Raw genomic sequence first — 21,114 nt, 5'->3', positions numbered from 1 at the left:
CTTTAGTTACTATGTAGTCAATTATTAAAATATTTCATAAATAGTAAATGTCTTTATAACAATTCAATAATTCGAATTGTAGTCTTTTTTTTTAAATAAAAAAATATTTTGTCTTTTAAGGGAATTGACAACAACAACAACAACAACAATAATAATAATAATAATAATAATAATAATAATAATAATAATAATAATGAGAAGAAGAAGAAGAAGAAGAGAAAATGAGTGTGAGAAAAAAAATCTAATTTTTTGCTGAAATACAGAAAGAAAAATCCGTGAAATCAGTTTAAAAAATACTACTACAGACCAAGTGGAGCTATCATGTTATTAAATCATAAAGTTATTAAATTCTGATTTTCTGATATGATTAACTGATTTAAACTTTTTTAAATACAAAATAAAATGTCTTACAAAAGAAAGAAATATCCCTCAGAACACTTTTCAACTTTTTTCTCTCCTAAATCTAAATCGAAGCAAATATGAATTTTCCAACTAAATTTCTCATACCAACAACAACTATTACTACTACTACTACTACTACTACTACTAATAATAATAATTTATTTATTTTATTTATTTTGTTTTGTTTTTGTAGGGGGGGTGCTTGCTCCGGAAGTATTGACTTTAATCCGGAAGTTTACCCCTGGCCCGGCCGATAGCAGTGGAGCGATGGCGGGGGACCCTTCAACGGAGCTTCTTTTTCTGGATACGTTTAAGCATCAGAGTGCAGAGGTAGTGTTGTTTAACACTTAAACACACGCTTTTATGTTTACTCCATGACTACCTGCATTAAAAGTTAGTTTCAAGCGCGTTCAGGAGTTTTGAGGAAGGATGCTTAACTTCCAGGCTAACGCCGTTAGCTAACCTTAGCAGCTATGTGATGTCATTATCCTGGTTTTAAGCAGCGATTACTGCACAGCTGCCCGTTTATACATAACGCGTTTGTTTGATGTGAATTTAATCCTTATACATTAGTAGCTCAAAGAGTTGCCGTCTTTTGTGTCTTTGCACAGTTTGATTGGTGGTTAGCCAGGTGGCTAATGCTAACTTTAAAGTGTCAGGGAGCATGTTTACCTCGAAGCGGGAGTAAAAGTGACTAATGCGGAAGGCGTAGGTTATAAATGAAACATTTCATCATTGTTTGTATCAGCAATCATGTCTCCTTTGTTTCAGTTAACCAACATAGACGTGGTGCGGTTTCCTTGCGGGGTGCTGATCACAGAGGTGCGGGTCATTCCTCCAGGGATCAAAGCTCATAGTAACCTACCTGACAGCAGAGCGTTTGGGTAAGATTCACCATCCCTGCTTGAAAACACACTCATGCATCTTACTGGCTACACCCAGTCAGGCCAAACGAATTCTAATAGCGTTGCCAGCATGTATATTGCACTGTTGTCTTTTTACTAATTTTGAGACTGTACCTTTAAAAGGCAAACACCATTTCAGTGTGGCTACCGTCCTCCTCAATGTAGTCTTCTACTAAAGCAAAACCACAACCTGAGCTTTACATGACTCAATGGACCATTTTACCTCAGAATTGTGCAGAGAAACCTTTAACTTCTGCATAGAACTGATAAGGTTTCATTTCAGAACACAGATTGCCTCAGATGAATCCATTGATTTGTGCATGATAGTGAGAAAGTGCTTAAAGCCATAGGCTAAAGCACTTTGAGTCATGAGCCAAGTCTGATTCAGACTTCTATGGGGAATCTTTGTAAAGTTTACAACACTCTACATAAACGGCTGATGTCAATGCTGGCATTGACGCTTGCGCTGGTGCATTACATATTAATTACCTTGTAGTGATGTCCCGGTGTTTTATATGTGTTGCCAGCTGATAGAAACAAATGAAATGATGTGACTTTGTTTTGTTTTTTAAAGCCTTTTGTGGGACCTTTTGTCCCTGTAGTTGTTCCACTTCTTTATACCTTCCCTTAAGTCCATTCCGATAGTTTTGGTAATCTCCCTCCAGGAATTTGCTGACATTTTTGAGTCTTTATATCTATGGTTATTTTTTCTCATGCTGAAGTGACAATTGTTATTCTGTCACCAATAAATTCAAAAACTGTCAGGTCATGGCGTATGTTTTCAGCTGAAGCATAAATTCCTGTTTAGGATAGAAAAGTGCCATTTATTGCCCGTTATAGCAATGTGGCCCGAAAGTTGATTGATATCATTTGTACTTGCCACAAACACAACAGTGTTCTGGCTACCTTTAGCACAAAAATATCTGAACTTCGTTGTTGGATCACAGCGTTGGTTTGTTTGCATTTCCATCGTTGCTGAGTTTTAAAAATGGCATGTTTGAGTCTTTTGAAGGCGTCTGACTCATCCAGTGATATCATTCTCTGGCCAATCAATGACATGCAGTCTGTTAGTGTCAGATTTTTAGCTCGACTCAAGTCGTTTGGTACCCTGGCCAAGTACTAAAATGCACCTGGTACTACCACTTAATGGAAACCCCTGAAAACTGGGTAAAGTCAAGTAGGTGCTAGTGGAAAAGAGGCAATACTCAATGGTGTCATCTTTGTCCCAATACTAGAAATCAGAATTATATAAGAAAAGCGAACGTTGAATTGGTTTTGAGTTGCAAAAAACCTTCGGTGTTATTGCTATATTGCCTTTAGAGATGTCTTGGGGTCGCTGTTTTTTTTGTTTGGTTTTTTGCTATGGATACCTGAGATAAATGTGTGTGTCTGGGGGAAATGGAGAAGCTGTGAATAAAGAAGTGTGTGCATTTGACACCTGAGCTCCATTGTTGAACAGGTCTCAATTTCCCCCAAACCTGCTGAGTGATGTAATTTAGCTCAATGAACAGACTCAAGAATGCACAGTCCTCTAGCATTGGTATGCATTGTGGTAGTATTGATATTATGATAAAGTGCATTTATTTTCTGGAAATCCATGAAACTCATGATGTATAAGTAACATCTGGTTCAAAGTTCTGCCATAAAAGCTACTTTTATCATAGCTACTATGATCCGTTTTTTGTTGAATTAAAGGCATTAAATTCTATTTGTGTACCTACAAATGTAGCTACAACTGAGTGTTTAATATCAAATCGCACATCGTATCGTTGATGGGTCACTCAGAGTTATAAGGTCCTCTGGATACTCGAGTCCTGATTCTTTTTTTTTGTTTCCAGAGAGACTTCTCCTCATGCCTTCCAGTTGGAGCTGTTCTTCAATAATGTTACCAAACCCAACAGCCCCACCTTCCACAGACTGGGCAGGTGAGAATTATTTTCACTCTCCCCTCTCCTGTTTTGTTTTTTAAACCGTTTCTCGTTCTCTACCTCTCCATTTCCTGGTTCAATCTCAAAAAGTCTGTCTCACCTGTAGAACCAGTCACGGTAGCATCTGAGACCTGTTCTCACGCACGCTCCCATATTCAGGTGTCTTTGTTCTTATGCTTGGTCAACTGGTCTCTCCAGAAACCGTGCCCACACTGCAGCAGAAAAAATGTCAAGGTCTCAGTGAAATAGGTGATTGGTGGAATGTTTGAGTCAAGTATTTTTGTTCTAACCTCATAATGACACAGGTGTATGCAGTAGCACCAGAGCGTAAGCCTGTACTTAAAGGTGGCCATTGTGTCAGCGTTATTAAAAAAGAACAAAAAAACTGTGCAAACATAACACACCCGACTTATTATCCCTACTGGGAAGTTTGGGAGGAGATTTTTCAAACCAGTGTGATTGCTTTCATAGTATCTTACAAATTTTTAATAGATGTGAATGTAATATTTATGAACAACATTTCTTAGATAAGAAATCAATCTAACATGAAGCCTGATTAAGACCTGTTTGACTTGTAAAACCCTCAAACTACTGTATCTGCTTGGAATAACTACCATATATGTCAGTATGTTGTGACCAGTTGAACCAGATAATTATAATTTTAGAAGAGGTCATCATGTCATGTGACCTGTCACATAAAAAGGTAAATGCCTTTTATTAGAAGTAGTAAGCAAGTAAGGGCAGAGTGCGATATAGAGCACGGTGCGGGTGTATGTGTGTTTTAGACATAGCTACACAGCAATTATATGCTAGTTTAAACTCACGTGCTGAAAATAAACACAGAGACTCATGAGGAACAAACATATGTTAGTTTAGCACTGGTTCATATCAGCACTCTCGCTTTAACCTGCTCTGTCTTGCTTTCTGCCCTCAGTTTGGAATATGATGAAAACAAGTCCATTGTGTTCAGACCCAGCGGAAAGGTAAATGGTCATTCATGGACGAGTAGGTTTTTTCATTCTTCTTCCCACCCTGCTGATTCGTGGATAATTAAATGGATTTGTTCATGCAGGTGAATACAGATGGCCTAGTGTTGCGTGGCTGGTACACAACTCTGACTGTTGCGGTGTACGGGACAGCGGAGCGGCCGCATGGACACGACCAAGACTCACCTCCTCCCCCTCCACCACCACCCCCTCAACAGCCCAGCGGGCTCAAGAGGATCCTTAAACAAGGTGATTTAAAACTGACCGTCACGAGAAATACATTCATTCATTGGGCAGAAACCTCCCCAAGACTAGGAAAAAAATAGTGATTGCAAACCTGTAAATCTCTTCTTCTCCCACATTTTCCTACTTTAAATTGTGCTTTTAAGAGTGGGAAAAAGATGACCAGTACAATGGCAGCCCACCAAGACCAGCACCCAGAGGGCCTCGCACCCCACCTGGTCCTCCACCCCCGGATGATGATGATGAGGAGCAGGTTCAAATGACGGGTATGAACTATAATATATCTCACTATTTCAGCCACTTTTAAAAAACGTATTTGGCTATTGCTTTAGCTGCTGAGACAGTAATTAGTAATAATAATAAAGTGTTTCTTTATATAGAAAAATTCTCCACATACTAAAAAATGATGTAAAAATATGAAAACATAAGGTCATATAAAACTCATTCTGTTTAGAGTTACGCTCAGTTCTTCCTCCCGCTAAGATAAATTGTAAGTAGGTAAATTATTTATATAGCTCCTTGTAAGACCAGAACCAAAGTGTTTTAGAGAGGTGAAAAATAAATAAATAAATAAACAATGTCAAAACCAAACTTCTTAGTAGATAGGTTTTAACCTGTTTTTCAAAGAAGGCCAGAGAGTCAAGGGTGCGGAGAGAGATTTGTAAGCTGTTCCAGTTTTGACACTGAGGTTATGAATCCCCCGTAGTTTTCAGAAAGGTACATGGAATCACTAGAAGACCTCTATCTGCGGACCTGAGGATCCTGCTTAGAAAAATGGGGTGGATAGACAGTATAAGTGGGGGCCTCACCTCATAAGGCTGTTAAAGTAAGAACCAAGACTTTAAACGTATACCCAAGTTTAACCGGAAGCCAGTGCAGACTCTTTAACAATGGGGTGATAAGATTTGTTGGTTAGTGTAAGAGTGGGGAGATAGCTATGCAGAAGAAATGTAACACATTCTCAATAAGAATGATACAGTATCATTTATTAATGAGTTCTTGTTATTAAATGGGTTGTACTCTGTATGTTTGTGTGCCGTGTGTGTTGTTGTAAAATCTACAGTGGGCGTGGCCAAGGAAGAGCCGACCGAGGGCCGTGACGACTACCTGGAGAACGTGTCGCCTGAAAGATCGCTGCCCGCTGACGAGACGTACTCGGATGCTGAACAAGAAGAAGAGGCCGAGGAGGAGGAGGAAGAGGAGGAGCAGGAGGAGGAAGAAGATACACGGACTGAGGGGAGTGCGCCGGAGGAGGAGGATGAAGAAGAGGAGGAGGAGGATGAGGGTGAGGACGAGGAAGAGGAGATGGAGGAAGGTAGGGGAGTTCTTATGCAAGAGTAGGATTGTCTGCAAACCCAAATGGACGCTTCTCCTCTAGAAAATCAACTCTGCTCGTGGTTGCCAGATATCTCGGGTCCACGGGAGCAGGGTCCATTTGGGACTGAGAGTGAGAGAGTGTGTGCTCTGGCATGCTGCATCCATCTCGAACTGCTGGGTGGTGCAAACTCTCAGAACACCCCTGAGGGCAGCTCTGAAGGCTTATGGTTAGACTTCATAAGCCGACATGTGGATGTCTTCCTGACACGTCCTCACAGCCGTCGCTGAGTTTCTGTCATGCATGCAAAACTAACCCTGCATGTTGTGAGTGATGCTGCCAGGTGGTGCCAGGTTTGTGAGTGTATGCAGCTCTGTATGAGAGGGACTATATAGTTTCCGCTGGCCTCCTTATTCTCACTCGGTTTTATATACATTATTATGAAACAGATGATGCATTTTTATAATGCTTTTACAGTGAATAAACTCCCTCCTAAACAACCTTTCCACCTTCTTATAGATAATGATGGCTATGAACAGATTTCCAGCGATGAGGACGATCTGGATAACGGCAGCTTCAAGTTGCAGAACTTTGACATGGACTACACTCCTGAGGATCTTGCATCTGTTCCACCGGTCCAGTACGACCCATATGAACGAGAACTCCGACCCTTGCTCTACTTCACGCCTCCATACAAAACTCGCTTTGATATACAGTTTGAGAAGGCCACTGTGGAGGAGCCCAAGGAGGCAGGTGGAGCAGAAGGACCAGCAGGAGGAGAGGAAGCTGAGGCTGTGGCTCAGCTGAAAGAACTCTTAGCTAGTATTGGTGATGACAGAGATGCACGATGGGTCAGTGCTCTGGAAGAGGCTCCTGGACTTCTGGCCAAAGGGTTGGCTTATTTAGTTAAAAGGGGAGAGGGAGAGATAGAGGACTCTGTTAGAGTTTTAGTCCAGTGGACTCTCCAAGCTCTCAGTATGGAGGTTGCTCTCAAACAGCCCATTGCCCTTAACCTCAGACAGCTGAAGGCTGGTGCTAAGCTAGCTTCATACCTGGCAGAGTGTCCTCAGGGTCTCACGATGCTGCTGCATGAAGGGGTTCTGAATGTGCTGCTGGAGCTGCTCCATACAGACCACGTCTCCTCCACACTGAAGCTGAGTATCCTAAGAGCTTTGGATGCTCTGATCAGCGCTCCTGCAGGGGTGGAGGCCTTCCTACATGCAGGAAATTCAGAGAAGAGTGGCTACCAGGTTAGCAAGAAATATCCAATCATCATTCATCTACTTTTATTTCCATCATATACAGATGTTCTTGTTGGTTTCTAGAGAATAAATTGAATATTAAACCAGCTTTAAATTATGCACATCTAAATTAAGATGATTGTGTCTGAAATAATTCCTCTGACTGATCAAGTCTGACCATCTATACTTTATCCTGCTTCACAGCGTCTGGTCCAGCTGTTCCTGCATGAGGAAACGGTGAGGGTCATAACAGCTGGAAATGCTATATTACAGAAAAGCCACATGTATGAGGTGCTGGTTGACCTACAGCATGCAGCAGCTGCATTGAGTGAACCACAACAGGTAACAACACCCATTCACACCCACACTTTCATATATGTTTCAGTGGCTGAGAATGTTTTTGTGGTAATCCTGCCTGGCCATCATCCTCAGGAGGAGATGGATGATGCAGAGAGCCCTATGGAAGAGGAGCCTTCGCTAAGCTCCACCGCTCTGAGTGAGGCAGAGCTCGATAGGTTGGCAGGTGCTTTGGAAGAGCTACATCACCTGCTAGAAACAGCCCCTCATTGCATGGTGCAACCTCCTGGGAAAGCCTTCCCCACTACTGCTAGAATTACAGGGCCACAGGAGAGGGACAACCCCTACCCATCACTGTATAGGTACATACTAAGACATAAGCATCACAGTGTAGCATAAATTTAAATATAATTTAGACACATTAATACATGTGTATTTTTGCCCTGGACCTCTTTCAGGTATATGCATGCATGTCATTTTCTGGAGAGCACAACGGTGGTGTTGTCAGCAGCTGCTGCAGCCGGCCATCTTGGGGTCACTCAAGCTGTCAGAGAGCTTCTGCGCTTCCTGTCGCTCACCCAGTCGGGTCTGCTCTTCCTTCTCGCCCAGCCCACACCCACCAACCTGCTGTTGCGCCTCCTGGCGTCGATGGCAGAGTCCGAGGCAGAGGAGAGCATGTGTACTGGGGGAGAAGCGGGTCTGATTGGGCCAGGGTGCGGTGAAGAGGGCTTTGGCGTGTGGCTGATACAGGCCCTGCATGCTCTGCAAGGCGTGTCAGAACTCATGAGCCATGTGGCTACAGGAGGAGACGGTGGTGCAGGCCTAGATGAAGGTGACAATCCAGATATACTGGGCACGCTCCATGCGCTTTACCTGATGACCTTTACGCAGACTGGACGCAGCGCCGTAGCTCATGTTTTCAGCCTGGATAACAACCTTTCCTGTCTGGTCACGCTGCTCCAGCACCACAGCAAGGACGGACAGGGGTACACTTGTTATTCCCTACCATTTCTTCTCCCCAACCTTTTTTCTTGTTCTCTGATTTGACTTCAGTATAAATTCATGTTTTTTTGTCTCTCTTCCTCTGTTAGTGAGGGGAAGGCTCGCAAAGCGGTGACATATAACTACGCCTGCATGCTGGTCTTACTGGTGGTGCAGAATTCTAATGAGCTGCGGATGATGGAACAATATGCCGCTCCGCTGCTCTCTATAGCCAAGGCTGATGACACCAATGCCAAGTTACAGGGTAATTCTCATCAATGTCACAACTATATTTAAGTGCCAGCTCAAATATATTTGGGATGCTGCATGTTTAAAAAAAAATGGGAGAGGGAAACAAAAGACTGGAAAAGTAAGAGAAACAGCTGTAGGAACATTTTGCAGCTAATTAGGTTACCTGGCAACAGGTCAGTAACATGAGTGGGTATAAAAAACGCATCTTAGACAGGCTGAGTTTCTTAGAAGTAAGAATTGGTCTGCAAAAACATGTAAATTGTAAAGAATTTGACTGTCTCATCTTTAAATGATTCCAAGAATCTGGAGAAATATCTGAGCGCAAGAAAATCAGTATCGCTGCCGCTGATCTCAGGTGGCACTGCATTAAAAACAGGCACGATTCTGTCATTGAAATCACTTCATGGGCTCATGAAGGCTTCCAGAAATGTAAACACATTTCACCATGCAGGTTAAAGCTCTGTCATGCAGTGAAGAAGCCCTTTGTGAACATGATCCAGAAACACTGCTGTCTCCTCTGGGCCAAAGTTTGTTTAAAATGTACAGAGGTAAAGTGGAAAACACGGACACCATGTTCTCCAGACTGAAGAGATCATCTAGCTTGTTGTCAGTGCTCAGTACTCGCTTCCATCTCTTATGGTATGTCAGCTTACACATCAGGAAAGGTACCATGCATGCATGCTCCCACCCAGATGATTTCTTTTTCAGGGAGTGCCTTTCATTTTTCAGCAAGACGATGCCAAACTGTTTGCTGCATCTGTTACAGCAGCATGGCTTCATAGGAGCAGAGTCTTGGTGCTGAACGGTCCTCTCTCCAGTCCAGACTTCTCACCAAATTAGAACATTTGTAGCATCATGAAACCTAAAACGCCGCACAGAAAACTCGGTGCTGTTGAGCTGCTAAAATCTTATGTCAAACACGACTCGGACAACGGCTGGGCTCATCAGTTTCAAGATTATGGACTGCTGTTAAAAGAGGGGATGTTACACAGTAAACATGTCTCAACGATGTCCCCCAAGCCTTAGTATATTGTTTACATTTTTTGTGATCTTGATCTGATTTTCTCCAAAATGAAATCAAGCTCATTGGTTTCTACCCTCACATAAGCCCTCGGGAGGAGAATAAAATGTGCGTTTATGAGATTTGCTTTGCAAATCATCGCATTCTGCATTCTATATAAGACAGTTTTAATTGTTTGAGTGTCTTTGTGTGTGCGTTTCTTTAGAGCTCAGTAAATGGTTGGAGCCAGTGGAGAAGCTTCGCTTTGAGATTGGCAGCATTCCCACCCTTATCGACTATATCAAACAGGTACAGAGCTCTCACTCATTAAACACTCTGCAAGGTAAAGTAAATGAAATGTTTTTTGGCTTATAAGCATCTACACCAGCTGGTAAGCTGACTCACATCTCTGAAATCCACAGAAAAATCCAGGGGGATAAAAAAAGTTAACAACTCTTCACTGAAGTGCTCTGTGATGTATTTTTCAAAGCGGTTTGTCATCCTGAACATGGTTTTCTTTTGACTCCAGAATGTAGAAAATGTGTTAACTGCTGAGGGAACCGGGCTGGTCACTGCTCTGAGGGTCCTCTGTCACATCGCCTGCCCACCTCCTGCTGTAGAAGGTAAGGACCCCAACCAAACTTTGACCCCAAATATGACTTTGTTTTTATTCTGTTTGCTTTTTTATAGTTTTCACTTTATGTTGAGATTAGATTAGATGGTTTTTCAGCAGCTCCTTCTCCACTCCACAGGTCAGCAGAGGGATCTGAAGTGGAGCCTTGCAGGAGTCCAGCTTTTCTCTGGGGAGGGTCTCGATACGTGTGTGCGTGTCCTGCAGAAGCTATGCAGCGTGTTACTGCAGCCGTGGCGCGTGCACGGGCACATGGGTCCGACGCCGCAGCGCTGCATGATCCTCAGTATATGTATCAGCACGCTGCGGTTGCTTCGCACCATGCTCACCGAGCTGCTGCGCGGCGGAGCTTTCCAGTTCAGGGACACTCGCGTGGCCAGCGTGTTGGTGACGCTTCACATGATAGTGTGCTCCATTCCTGCTTCTGGGCGTCTTGATGGGGAGGAGACCAGAGTGCAAGTGCTCATTGTTGACGTCCTGCTCACCTTTACGCAGGGTGTTAATGAGGAGGTGTGTGCGGCATCAGATAACAGTTTTGATACTAAATGGGGCTTCAGTTGAGATTTTTAAGAGACACCATGTTTGTGTCATGCTACAGGTGACCCATACAGAAGAGACTCTGGCCAGCAACACGTGGTCTCTGATGCTAAAGGAGGTTTTGAGCTCACTTCTCAAAGCTTCTGAAGGCCTTTTCTCTGGTCTGACACTGCTGTCTGAGCTTCTGCCTCTTCCACTGCCAATGCATAGCACTCAGGTAACTCTCTCTATCCTGCGCTTTAACCTGCTCTGATATTCTTGTCTTCATACACACATTAATATTAGAAGGCCTTTGGCTCCACAGGTGACATCAGTCCAAGATGTGGCTGTAGCCTTAAACACAAGGAAGCTGTGGAGCATGCACATTCGCGCACAGTGGAAAGTGTTTTCCGAGGCATTCAAATGTGTGTGCACCACCACCTGCCCTCCTCTCCTGGCCATACTCAGGAGAGTGTGCGTTCAGCTGGCAGACTTGTCTTCACCCACTGCAACACACATCATGAAGACCCTGCTGGAGCTCCTGCTGGAGGAGCTGCAGCCGTGAGTGAAGGATGCACAAACTCACACATCAACATAGCGTCTGTGTTTTTTCCTGTAAATCATATTTCAAATGTCTGTAACCTGTTACTTGCAGGGCAGAGGGAAAAAGCGTCTCCTGGGCCCAGGTCCTGCGGCTCCTTTCTTTGATGGATACTCTGGTGTCTCAGAGAGCCTGTAAGAGTGCAACACTGCATCTGCTGTCCGGGTCAGTTTCTGGAGATGAACAGCTGGCCGACCTGTTCCCCTTGTTGTTGTCTCTGTTGGTTCCTCCAACGGATCACTCCATACATCAGCAGCAGTGCAGTGTACTAGTGGGGACAATATTACAGTCACTGTGTGACCAGGTAAAGCTGGAAGTACACAAATTTAAAAAAGAAAAAAAATCTTTTAATGGAAAAATACTAAAAACTGTAAAACTGTCTTCACCAGGACATTTCTCTCGTGGTGTCTCCACCTGGTGAAAGCTGTGTGTCAGAGGCTGAGCAGCTGGCCAATGCACTTCCGGGACGAGAGATGATGTCATCGGTGTGCAGTTCTCTGTTGGAGGTTTTGGGGAACGCAGAGAGCAGCGTGCCCCTCCTCCTCACCTGCATCAGGACTTTGACATTCCTCACAGAGCACGACTACGGACTCTACCACCTCAAAGTGTAAACAAGAACCTTTTCTTGTTTATTTGGCGTAACTGCTTCCCCACCAATACCACCCTGCCATGTTGCTACGGCACACTGTGCCTTTGTCTTAGTTAAAGGAGACCTTGATTACCTCTGATTATCTCTGTTTCAGTGCTCTGAAGAAACATGGCGCTGGGCTGTGCTCGCTGCTGAAGAGGCTGGTGTTGTCCTTCAACAAAGACTCAGCAGATCTGCTCTCATCTCTGCTCGACTTTCTCAGGCAGATCCTCCACACAGAACCAATGGTAAGTACTGCTTAGATGATCATTAAAATCAGGATCTGTCCCTTTAAACTAACAGAGAACAAAGCAATACAGCAAACACAAATCACAACATAATAAATAAAACTGTATATTTGACAATAAAAACAGAAGAAAGGCTCAGCATTAAATTAAAGGTAATCTGTTTGAGAACAGAGCAGTTTTTCAAAAAAACAAATGAAGCACTGAAGGAATACGTACAGCTAAATGATTAGTCTGGAGGAGCCCTAAACAATAAAAGCAAACAAACAATCCTCTTTAGAGACGGAGTCATAAAGAGGAGCCGATCAGAGTCGGTTGGTGTTTAATCAGAAGTGTAAGCAGCATCATTTTTTTTAAAGTAAGTGTTACTTCTGTGAAAAATATTTGGACAAAAGACTACAAAAGAGACTACAAAAGAGACTACAAAAGAGACTACAGCAAGGACGTCGCTTCTTTGAAAGCATTCCTCCTTGTCCTTATGTGTTCATGCTAGTAATTTAGTTTTCCTTTTCTAAGAGTTTCCTTCTGCAGCCGCCTTTAAAAAGCTCTATTAATAATGCATCACCTCACAGAAATGACTGGCTCTGCATAAAGGAAAGGCTTTTTCATTGCATATTTTGTCTTGTCCTTCTGATAATCGCTTCTTTTCTCAAGCTTTTTCCAGCTTATCTCCAATCATATTTGCTCTTCATTCTGTACCTGTCCTCGTTTTAATCCAGTGTGCTGAAGAGGGTCACGGCTCGAGCGAGGATCCTGCTTTTGTTCCTCCACGGTTGCTGTCGGGCTCTGAAATGAAAGCTCTGCTCCAGTGGGAGGAGTCAGAGTCACATCCAATACCTGCTTTGGAAAAACAGATAGCGGTATGAAAGATGCACACAAGTACATTGTGTTTATCAAAATAAAGGTCCGGGCTGCCTTGACCTCAAACTTTCAATGCTTTTGTCTATGTCTTTAGAAACTATGTAAAGATGACGATTCCCTGGAGACCATGTTGGAGAACGTGATTGCTCTGAGGCAGACGTTGCAGGCGGCCACAGACACGCCTCCTGCAGCTGACACCGAGCCCACTCTGCCAGCACCAGAAACACTCGGGGCCCAGTTTAATCACAGGTTGGTCCTCCGCGTGACGTATTAATACTGAATCATTTTCTCCTCATCACTTCGAGTTGTGAAGCTTATACAGCTGGAGCGAGGGAGGATCGCAGTTTGCGGTGACAGATTGATTGAATCAGATATTCATAACAACAACCACTTACACATGAGCCATGTGAAAAATTAATGGGAACGGTAAACTGATCATTGCCCTGGGCCTTTATTGTCTGTAGGACGGTTTTCATTCTGTCTGAAGCTCTGGATGAGCAGCTGAAGGCTCTGTGGTTCTCTCCGTTCCAGACTGATGACATTGAAACAGACCTTGATATGGTAAGAGTGTGTGTGTGTGTGTGTGTGTGTGTGTGTGTGTGTGTGTGTGTGTGTGTGTGTGTGTGTGTGTGTGTGTGTGTGTGTGTGTGTGCGTGCATTTCCAAGAATGGTCTGTGGTCTGTTTATGTTTTCTATATAATATGTATGATTACCTTTTTGTCTGTGTGGCAGGTGAAGGTGGATCTGGTGGGTCTGGCTCAGGAGTGTTGTCCAGAACTGGACCTGAAGGCGGAGCTGGAGCGCTCCTTCTTGTCTGAGCCGTCCTCTCCGGGTCACACAAAACCTACGAAAGGCTTCCGGCTGGGCAAACACAAGCATGAGACGTTCATTACGTCTAGGTACAGCGTCATTGTGATTTCTATATATTTTTATTCGCACAGAATCTAGTTTAAGATCAGTTTCATGGTGTCATCTTGTGTTTGTCTCTGCAGTGGGAAGTCTGACTACGTCGAGCCTGCAAAGAGAGCTCACATCATGGCTGCTCCTCGTGGCCGAGGAGGTCGAGGAGGGTTTGGGCAGAATGTCTCCCGACCGCATGATATCTTCCGCCTGCGCAAACAGAATACTTCCCGTCCTCCCAGCATGCACGTGGATGACTTTGTTGCAGCGGAGTTTAAAGACATTACGACCCCTCTAGGGCTTCTGCCTCCTAAACGACCTCCAAAAAGCGCCCCCAAACCTCCCACCAGAGGGCTGTTCACTGGTAACAGAGGCAGAGCTACTTTCCACAGCCAGACTCGCTTTTTCACTCCACCACAGCCTAAAGGTGTACTGCTGTCAGGTATGTACTATCAGATACGCACGAGTCTCATAGTTGCCAGGACATTGTCATAGTTGCCTCATCATTACATGCAGCACACAGCAGGGAATCCTGGTCATTATCCTGGGAAATACTGTGTTTCGTTTAGCCCTGCACAAACTGCAACTAAAATACATCAATTGTCCAGCAGAGGGTGACAAATCCCCCCCTTTTTTCCCCCGTTCTGTAGGAAACTACACTCGGAGAGAAGGAGGCCGAGGGTCATCGTGGAGCGGTCAGGTTCCAGCTGTTACTCACAGAGGGACCTACAGTGAACCCCGCGGAGGACAGAGCAACTTCACTCGAGGGCCACTGCCTTCTCGGCAATCCCCTGCAAGTAAGGACCACACACACAGTTTTACATTTTATACCGCTCTCTTTTTCAGTCTTTTATGTTCTGTTTTATTGCATTTGTTTTACTTTTTTATCGCTTTGACCTGTATTAAAGGTGTTATAGGGGGAAAAAAAAGTTTGATTCACTCGTTCCACACTTCAGGTGCGTATCGGCTGGCTCTTCGGGATCGAGCTCCACGCGGCAGAGGAGGTACTGGCCTGTCGTGGATTAGCGGCGGAGGAGGTGGCGGTGGTGCCGGGGGAGGCGTCGGTGGAGGCGGTGGAGGGGGAAGAGGATCTCAGGGGAGCAAGTTCAGCAGTGGAGGAGGGAGCGGAGGTGGGAGGGGCAGACATGTTCGCTCCTTCACCAGGTAAATCCTCCTGGACAATGACTGCAGCCTCTCACGGCAACAGAAGGGCCAATCAGGATATTATATATGCTGTCTCCATGGAAACGTGGTGGTATGATGTTGTCACAAATAATGTACAGACTGTGTTGATGTTTTCAGTTTTGTTATTATTAGCTGTATTCAGAAAATAAAAGTGATAGCAAAATGAGGCCTTTGTGTGTGTTTTAAGGGAATGTCAAATAAATAAATCGTCTGTGGTTCTCAGATAAAATGTTTAAAAATGCGATCCCTCTTGTGCTGTCTATCACTGTGTTTGCAACGGCTGCAGCTGCTGCATTTTTCCCGTTTTTTTGTTGTTGGTGGTGATTTTTTTTATTTCTAAGGCTGATCTCATTCGCAAACCCTGAAACTGTTCGAAAAGGAGCACAAAACCAGTGGTATACAGACACGGTTGGTATTATGGGATATTATGGAAACTTGAACTATGTGGTCATGTGGGACTAACATTAATATATCTTAAACAGGTGGAATATGTGACCGTTAACCCTTAAAAGTCGAAACCATGAAATAATTGCCAGAAAATTCATATTTTTTGAAAATTCCGTTTTTATTGAACGTTCTCTCCCATTGAAAAAATGAATTCAACATATATTTTTTTAAACTTGTCTATTTTTTTACATTTCACAAAAACTCACGCTGAATCGTTATGTGGTTAACCTCAGGTGTAAAAAAAAATATATACGTTTGGGGATTCCAACTTCTTGAAGCTCACTGACGATACACTTAAAATGACGTCAGGTGGTTCAAAAATCCAACACACAAAGAGCTGATCTTTAAGCATTAAAAACACAGCGTAGCAAAACCTTTCTTTTGTAACATGTTTTACCCAAACCCTAATTTTGTTGCTAAATAATACAAAAATAAAGATTTCATATATTGCAGCTTTTTCAGATCACTGTCACCTCCCTGCTCTTCTTTTTAATGCAGTCCAAGGTCAGACTCCGGGTCCCACCCTTGCGCCCTACCTCACCCAGCTGTGGTGATGGGGGTGGGCCTGATGCATGTGAAGCCTGGGCTGAATGCAGTGACAGACTGGAGGCATGTGAAGAAGCCTCTCTCTGTTGATGTCTGGTTGGCTCGGTGTGGAGTTCCCAGCCTGATGTCTGCACCTCTCCCTGATGCTGGTCCCTGGCTGCCTGTTCAGTGGGATTCTGGCTCCTGGTGGGCTGCAGGTCTCTGAGGACCTGTAGCAGTTCTCTTTTCTCCAGCTCTGCCTCTGCCAGCTCTTGTCTCCTCAAACGCTCTGCACCTAGCAGTGCACGCATGTCACACATCACACGGGATAGCTGACCCTGCACAGACAGGATATGACGTGAAGCAATAGAGTAGTTTTATGTGTGATGCCAATTTCAGCCAGGCTTTAGCTCCTGGACAGATGTCCTCGCATTTGACTCTAGAACAATTTGGTATACAGAGGAGTTCACGGTTAACTCAATGATTACATGGTGTATTCCAGTGAATACAAATCCAGCCCAAATCATCACCCCACCACCACCGTGCTTCTCAGTTGGTGTGACGTGTTTGTTTTGATTGTGTTTGACTTCCAAATATTCACCTCATCTGTCCAGACAACATTGTCCCAGAACTCTTTGTTCAAATGCATCTTTGCAAACTTAAGCTGTGCTGCCATGTTCTTTTTAAAGAGAAGATGCTTTCTCCTGCAACCCTTCCAAACACGCCATACTTAATTGTGCTGTCATGAACTTCAACTTTTAATAAGTTGTGGCATGTAGAGTCTGGAGGTAGTTTGTTTTTTTTTGTTTTTTTTTACAGTTTCTCTCAGCACTGCACAGTCTGACACTGGGATATCCACTCCTGGGAAAACTGGCAACTGTCTTGAGTGTTTTCTGCTTGTAAATAATCTTCCTTGCTGTATAATCAAACAGTTTGGAAATGACCGTATAACCTTTCCCAGATTGTTAATATCATTACTGATGTTAAGCCTCATTGGCATTGTCTTAACACACATCTTAATGCTCCAAAACAGCAAACTGCCTGCTTCTTTAGAGATTGTCATGCCAGTTAAGTGCATTTGATTATCGGCACGTGGCTTCAATTCCCTCTTAAATCCTTTGTATCCAGTAAAACTGTACATACACTGCTTCTGCATTCTGGCTTAGTTTTGTTATGTGATATGTCATTTAGCTGTGTGGTTCACCTGAGGTTGTATTTATTAATTTTAGAACCTGCTACGAACCAGATTATTTTTTAAATGACCGATAAGTGTACTTTCTTTTCTTTTTTTTTTATTGTGATTTTATGGACTTAAAAAAGATCTGTAAACTGCCACCATTTATGGGCCTGAGAAGGTGTCCTGCAGTGTGAGGAATCAGATATAATTTTCAGGCCTTGCTTATTTCAAAAGGACAGTGAAAAAAACAGTTCTCACTGTTTTTAAAAAATATGGCACCCGAGCAAAAAAGTCTGAATGCTAAGATGACATTCACACAGTTCAGACTTCTAAAAGCATTTTGCCTTTAAACTTTCAGCATTTTTTAAATGATTTGCAAAACACTGCATTGTACTTTCATAGTAAATGTATCCCATGGTCACAAATCTGTGCTTTAGTACTATCTTCTGTTGCATTTATGTGGTAACAGGACATTTTACCTTGAGCTCCTCCACCTCGTTCTTCAGCTGAGACTCTTTCTGCACCATGTGTCTCCTCTGCGAGTCCAGCCGAGACTCCATCTCTCGTCTCACCTCTTCCACCTTGCACAGCATCTCCACCCTACAGTTGACATTTAATGAGACCAAGTCATGATGGTGGTGTTACCTCTGAGTTCAGGCTTAGAAGAGAGCACAGAAGAGCTTACCTGAGCATCTCCACCTCAGTGCGCAGCTCCGCTACACAGTTATGTTGTGTCTGGTCAATGGAGAGCAGCGTGTGGCCGCAACCATTAGGACACTCCCTGCTGCGAAAGCTACATTCTGACAGGTGAGCCTCCAAGCCCCGCCTCTCGACCTGCACGGGACAGCCTGAGAGGGAAAAGTCACAAGGGTGCAAAGGCCTCGCATGGAGCCACCACGTTATCAGTGTATAAGACAGGCTTCTAAAGCATCTCCACAAAGATGAAATTTATTTGCAGGCACGAATTTTTCCATAAAAATCATCTGTGTGTACAAAGAGGAGATAATCTACTAACACCACCAAAAATGTACTTTGTAAACACTTTGTGTATCTAAAGTAGAGTTATTAAATCTACAATGTAGTCACAGATCACTGCAGTCACACAACAGCAGAAATTTCAGGTGATTTTAGTGACTTAAACTGCACACCGCATGCACACACACCGCATGTGATTCAACCTACCACAGTGGTAACATATGTACTCTCCACCTGCCAAACACGGGTCACAGACACATGGTGAGCACAAAAGCGCACACTTGCATGTACATGTTTCAAACAGACCTAAAAATCACTCATTAAAGAATGAATGAAAGCCGACTCTCACACAGTGCTCTCTGTGTGAGGCTTGTGGGAGCTTTCAGTCCTAAAAGTGCACCTGTTCCTGGGGTAGCCAAGACAACAACAGGGCCCACCTGTTGTTCACCCCCACAGACGTGTCACATTACAGTTGTAACATACACATCCATGAGGATTGCAGTTTGACTTTTACTGTCATAAAGACTTATAAAAACACACTGCATGAATAGTGTTTTGTCCGGTGTGATGTTGTCATGTACCTGTGTTAGCGCAGGATATGAAGGCAAATTCACACTCGTCCTCGTGTGAGTGGAGGCTCTCCAGGGAGCAGACCACCTCACACCCCTGTGCTGCATTCACACAGCGGATCTGCAGACGGTTCAGATCATTACGCATGTACCTGCAAATCAAACCAACACAGACAGAAACTCTTAGAGTGAGAAAAGCAGCATACTGTTATAACGCTACTGACTTGCATGAAAACTTATCTGCAAAACTTAAGAGTGCATGATTACGAGGAAGTGAAGCAAGGAGCACAACTGCAGGAGACGGAGACTGACCTATACAGTGGTTTGAGGCTACCCACATCCAGTGGCAGTCTGTCCTCAGGACAGGAGTGGTGATGGACCAGCCAGGTGCTGATGCAGGAGCTGCAGTAAGCATGTTCACAGGGTGCCTGGAGGGGGCGCTCCAGCACATCTCGACATACACAGCACAGTAGACCCTCATTCACGTAACCTACAAACCTCTCCAGATCATAGCCCATCCTAATAAAAAAAGAAAAAAAAAAGTTAAACAGATTAAACAACACACGGGTAAAGCAGGAAGCAGTCTTGTTTCCTCATTTGTTTCTTTTCTTTTTATCTTACCTCAGATGTCAACTTTCACTTCAACCAACTCCTACTTCCTTCTTTCTGCAGGTTTTGACTCCACTCTTTCCTCCACAGGCAACCTGCCGTCCTATCTCTGCCACATCCTCACTCTTAACACCATAAAGGTGAGGGTCTCCTCTCCTTTGAAGCCCTCCCCTACCTTTGAGAGTGCGTCTCCGTGGAGAGGTAACCCTGACAACAAGGGTTCAGGACACAGGAAGGCAGCTGTCAGACGGGACCAGATCAGATGAGAGAGACAGGCCGAATTACAGTAAAACACTGAACACCGAGTCTAAAGCAGACAAGTTCTGCAGCAGTGTTGTTGTCTAGCTATTAAAAACCTGTGTTGCTGTTGTGAAGCATTCAGAGATTACTGCTGTCCTTCAGCTGTTTTTCTCTCTCTTAATGACCCACCCTATCCTAGGTTTCTCCCTCTCTCCCTCTCCCTCTCTCTCTGAATGTGGGATTAAGATGGATTACACTCTCTCCCTCCATGATTGGATTACAGACTCAATATCAGATGGCACAAGAACGCATGATCACAAAAATCAAAGAGCACACCAAATGCCTGGACTCATCATCCTGTTCTCTTTATATCCTCTCAGTAAGACTTACAATCACACAAACAGTAATTCAAAATGACCCCGTACCAAGTAAAGCTCTCTTATGCATACAGTCCTCTGAAAAAGTATTCCCCCCTTCCTGGTTTCTTAGTTTTTTGTATATCTTCACACTTAAATCTTTCAGATCATCAAACTAATTTTAATGTTAGACAAAGATCTTCGGGATGCCAGTGTAAATAAAGTCATTTTACATCAATCTTGATGATCCTCAAGACAAAAATTTAACTTTCTGGAAGGGTTGAGTCTGGTTACCTCTGCATAAAACTAACTGCATAAAACTAAACTGCATAAAACACTTAATTAAAAAAGCATCATATCAACAGTTAAACAAGGTGGTGATAGTGTAATGGTCTGGGGCTGCTTTGCTGCTTTAGGACCTGGATGATTTGCTGTAATTGATGGGACCATAAATTCTACTGTCTACCAGAAAATCCTGAAGGAGAATGTCCAGCCATCCGTTCTTACCCTGAAGCTCAACCTCACTTGAATTATGCAGAAAGGTTTGGAGGTTTGGATAGTTTTTTCCCCCCCTTAATAAATGTCCTGTCAGTATTATCATTTAATATCAGTATTAATAATTAATATTATTAAATGTCAATATAATTAAGTATTAGCGAAAATAACTTAATACAACTACTATATAAGTATTACTTTCAGGTACCCTCAAATTGAGTAATTTGCGGTAAATTTCGAAAAGTTGACACGTTTGCCTTAGCCTTGCAAAAAACATGTGAGGCGAGTTTACTGTGGTAGCTGTGCTAGTGAAACAAAATATTACGATTAGCAGCTTACTTAAACGGTTATACCAATATTTAGATTTCCCAAATATTCCTCCTTTCACGCTTTCACTGTGATTTAATGAAGGGATGAAGTGAGTAGTAGGTGAGCTCGATTCACAAGTTATCGATCGACCGGTTGCTGAAATTCAAGCGGGATATAAACTACATTGAATGCGACGGCTAAACTGTAGGGACAGAAGAACCAAACGTACCCTTTCGTTTTAACCACGCCCATTTGTATTGGTTCGACGAATCAGATTCTTCAAACTGTTCAGCGG

The 21,114-nt window shown here is 43.5% G+C and overlaps 2 protein-coding genes across 9 annotated transcripts; one reads left to right on the top strand and one right to left on the bottom strand.

The window, feature by feature from the left end:
• Positions 1–648: 648 nt before the first annotated feature.
• Positions 649–15,283, top strand: virma (vir like m6A methyltransferase associated). 6 transcript variants are annotated; one of them, XM_085473766.1, is made up of 27 exons: positions 649–732; positions 1,174–1,286; positions 3,146–3,232; positions 4,170–4,218; positions 4,308–4,470; positions 4,611–4,730; positions 5,528–5,749; positions 6,299–7,029; positions 7,225–7,362; positions 7,453–7,679; positions 7,776–8,303; positions 8,409–8,563; positions 9,777–9,859; positions 10,080–10,173; positions 10,303–10,691; positions 10,780–10,935; positions 11,023–11,258; positions 11,353–11,602; positions 11,688–11,905; positions 12,042–12,174; positions 12,891–13,031; positions 13,127–13,281; positions 13,497–13,593; positions 13,765–13,931; positions 14,025–14,374; positions 14,583–14,729; positions 14,889–15,283. In XM_085473766.1, exons 1-27 carry the CDS (start codon positions 670–672, stop codon positions 15,098–15,100), a joined length of 5,424 nt encoding a protein of 1,807 aa, XP_085329892.1. In that variant the 5' UTR covers positions 649–669; the 3' UTR covers positions 15,101–15,283. The 6 variants fall into 6 exon arrangements, with proteins under 6 accessions (XP_085329892.1, XP_085329890.1, XP_085329891.1 ...); XM_085473764.1 differs by having other exon boundaries at positions 14,841–15,283; XM_085473765.1 differs by having other exon boundaries at positions 5,528–5,779.
• Positions 15,284–15,669: 386 nt separating this feature from the next.
• rnf41l (ring finger protein 41, like) lies at positions 15,670–21,016 on the bottom strand. 3 transcript variants are annotated; one of them, XM_085473767.1, is made up of 7 exons: positions 20,850–21,016; positions 19,432–19,659; positions 19,123–19,329; positions 18,823–18,962; positions 17,952–18,114; positions 17,746–17,866; positions 15,670–16,427 (listed from the first exon to the last, which is right to left on the bottom strand). In XM_085473767.1, exons 3-7 carry the CDS (start codon positions 19,326–19,328, stop codon positions 16,023–16,025), a joined length of 1,035 nt encoding a protein of 344 aa, XP_085329893.1. In that variant the 5' UTR covers position 19,329; positions 19,432–19,659; positions 20,850–21,016; the 3' UTR covers positions 15,670–16,022. The 3 variants fall into 3 exon arrangements, with proteins under 3 accessions (XP_085329893.1, XP_085329894.1, XP_085329895.1); XM_085473768.1 differs by having other exon boundaries at positions 19,432–19,626; XM_085473769.1 differs by having other exon boundaries at positions 19,432–19,626; positions 20,864–21,016.
• Between the last annotated feature and the right edge of the window lie 98 nt (positions 21,017–21,114).

The sequence above is a fragment of the Copadichromis virginalis genome, linkage group LG11, assembly GCF_057382275.1.
Source record: "Copadichromis virginalis isolate Kocher_CV1m ecotype Utaka linkage group LG11, C_Virginalis_male_GT1.1, whole genome shotgun sequence".
Taxonomy (NCBI): Eukaryota; Metazoa; Chordata; class Actinopteri; order Cichliformes; family Cichlidae; genus Copadichromis; species Copadichromis virginalis.
Note: the sequence above shows the minus strand (reverse complement) of the source record. Positions and strands in the feature narration are given on the sequence as shown.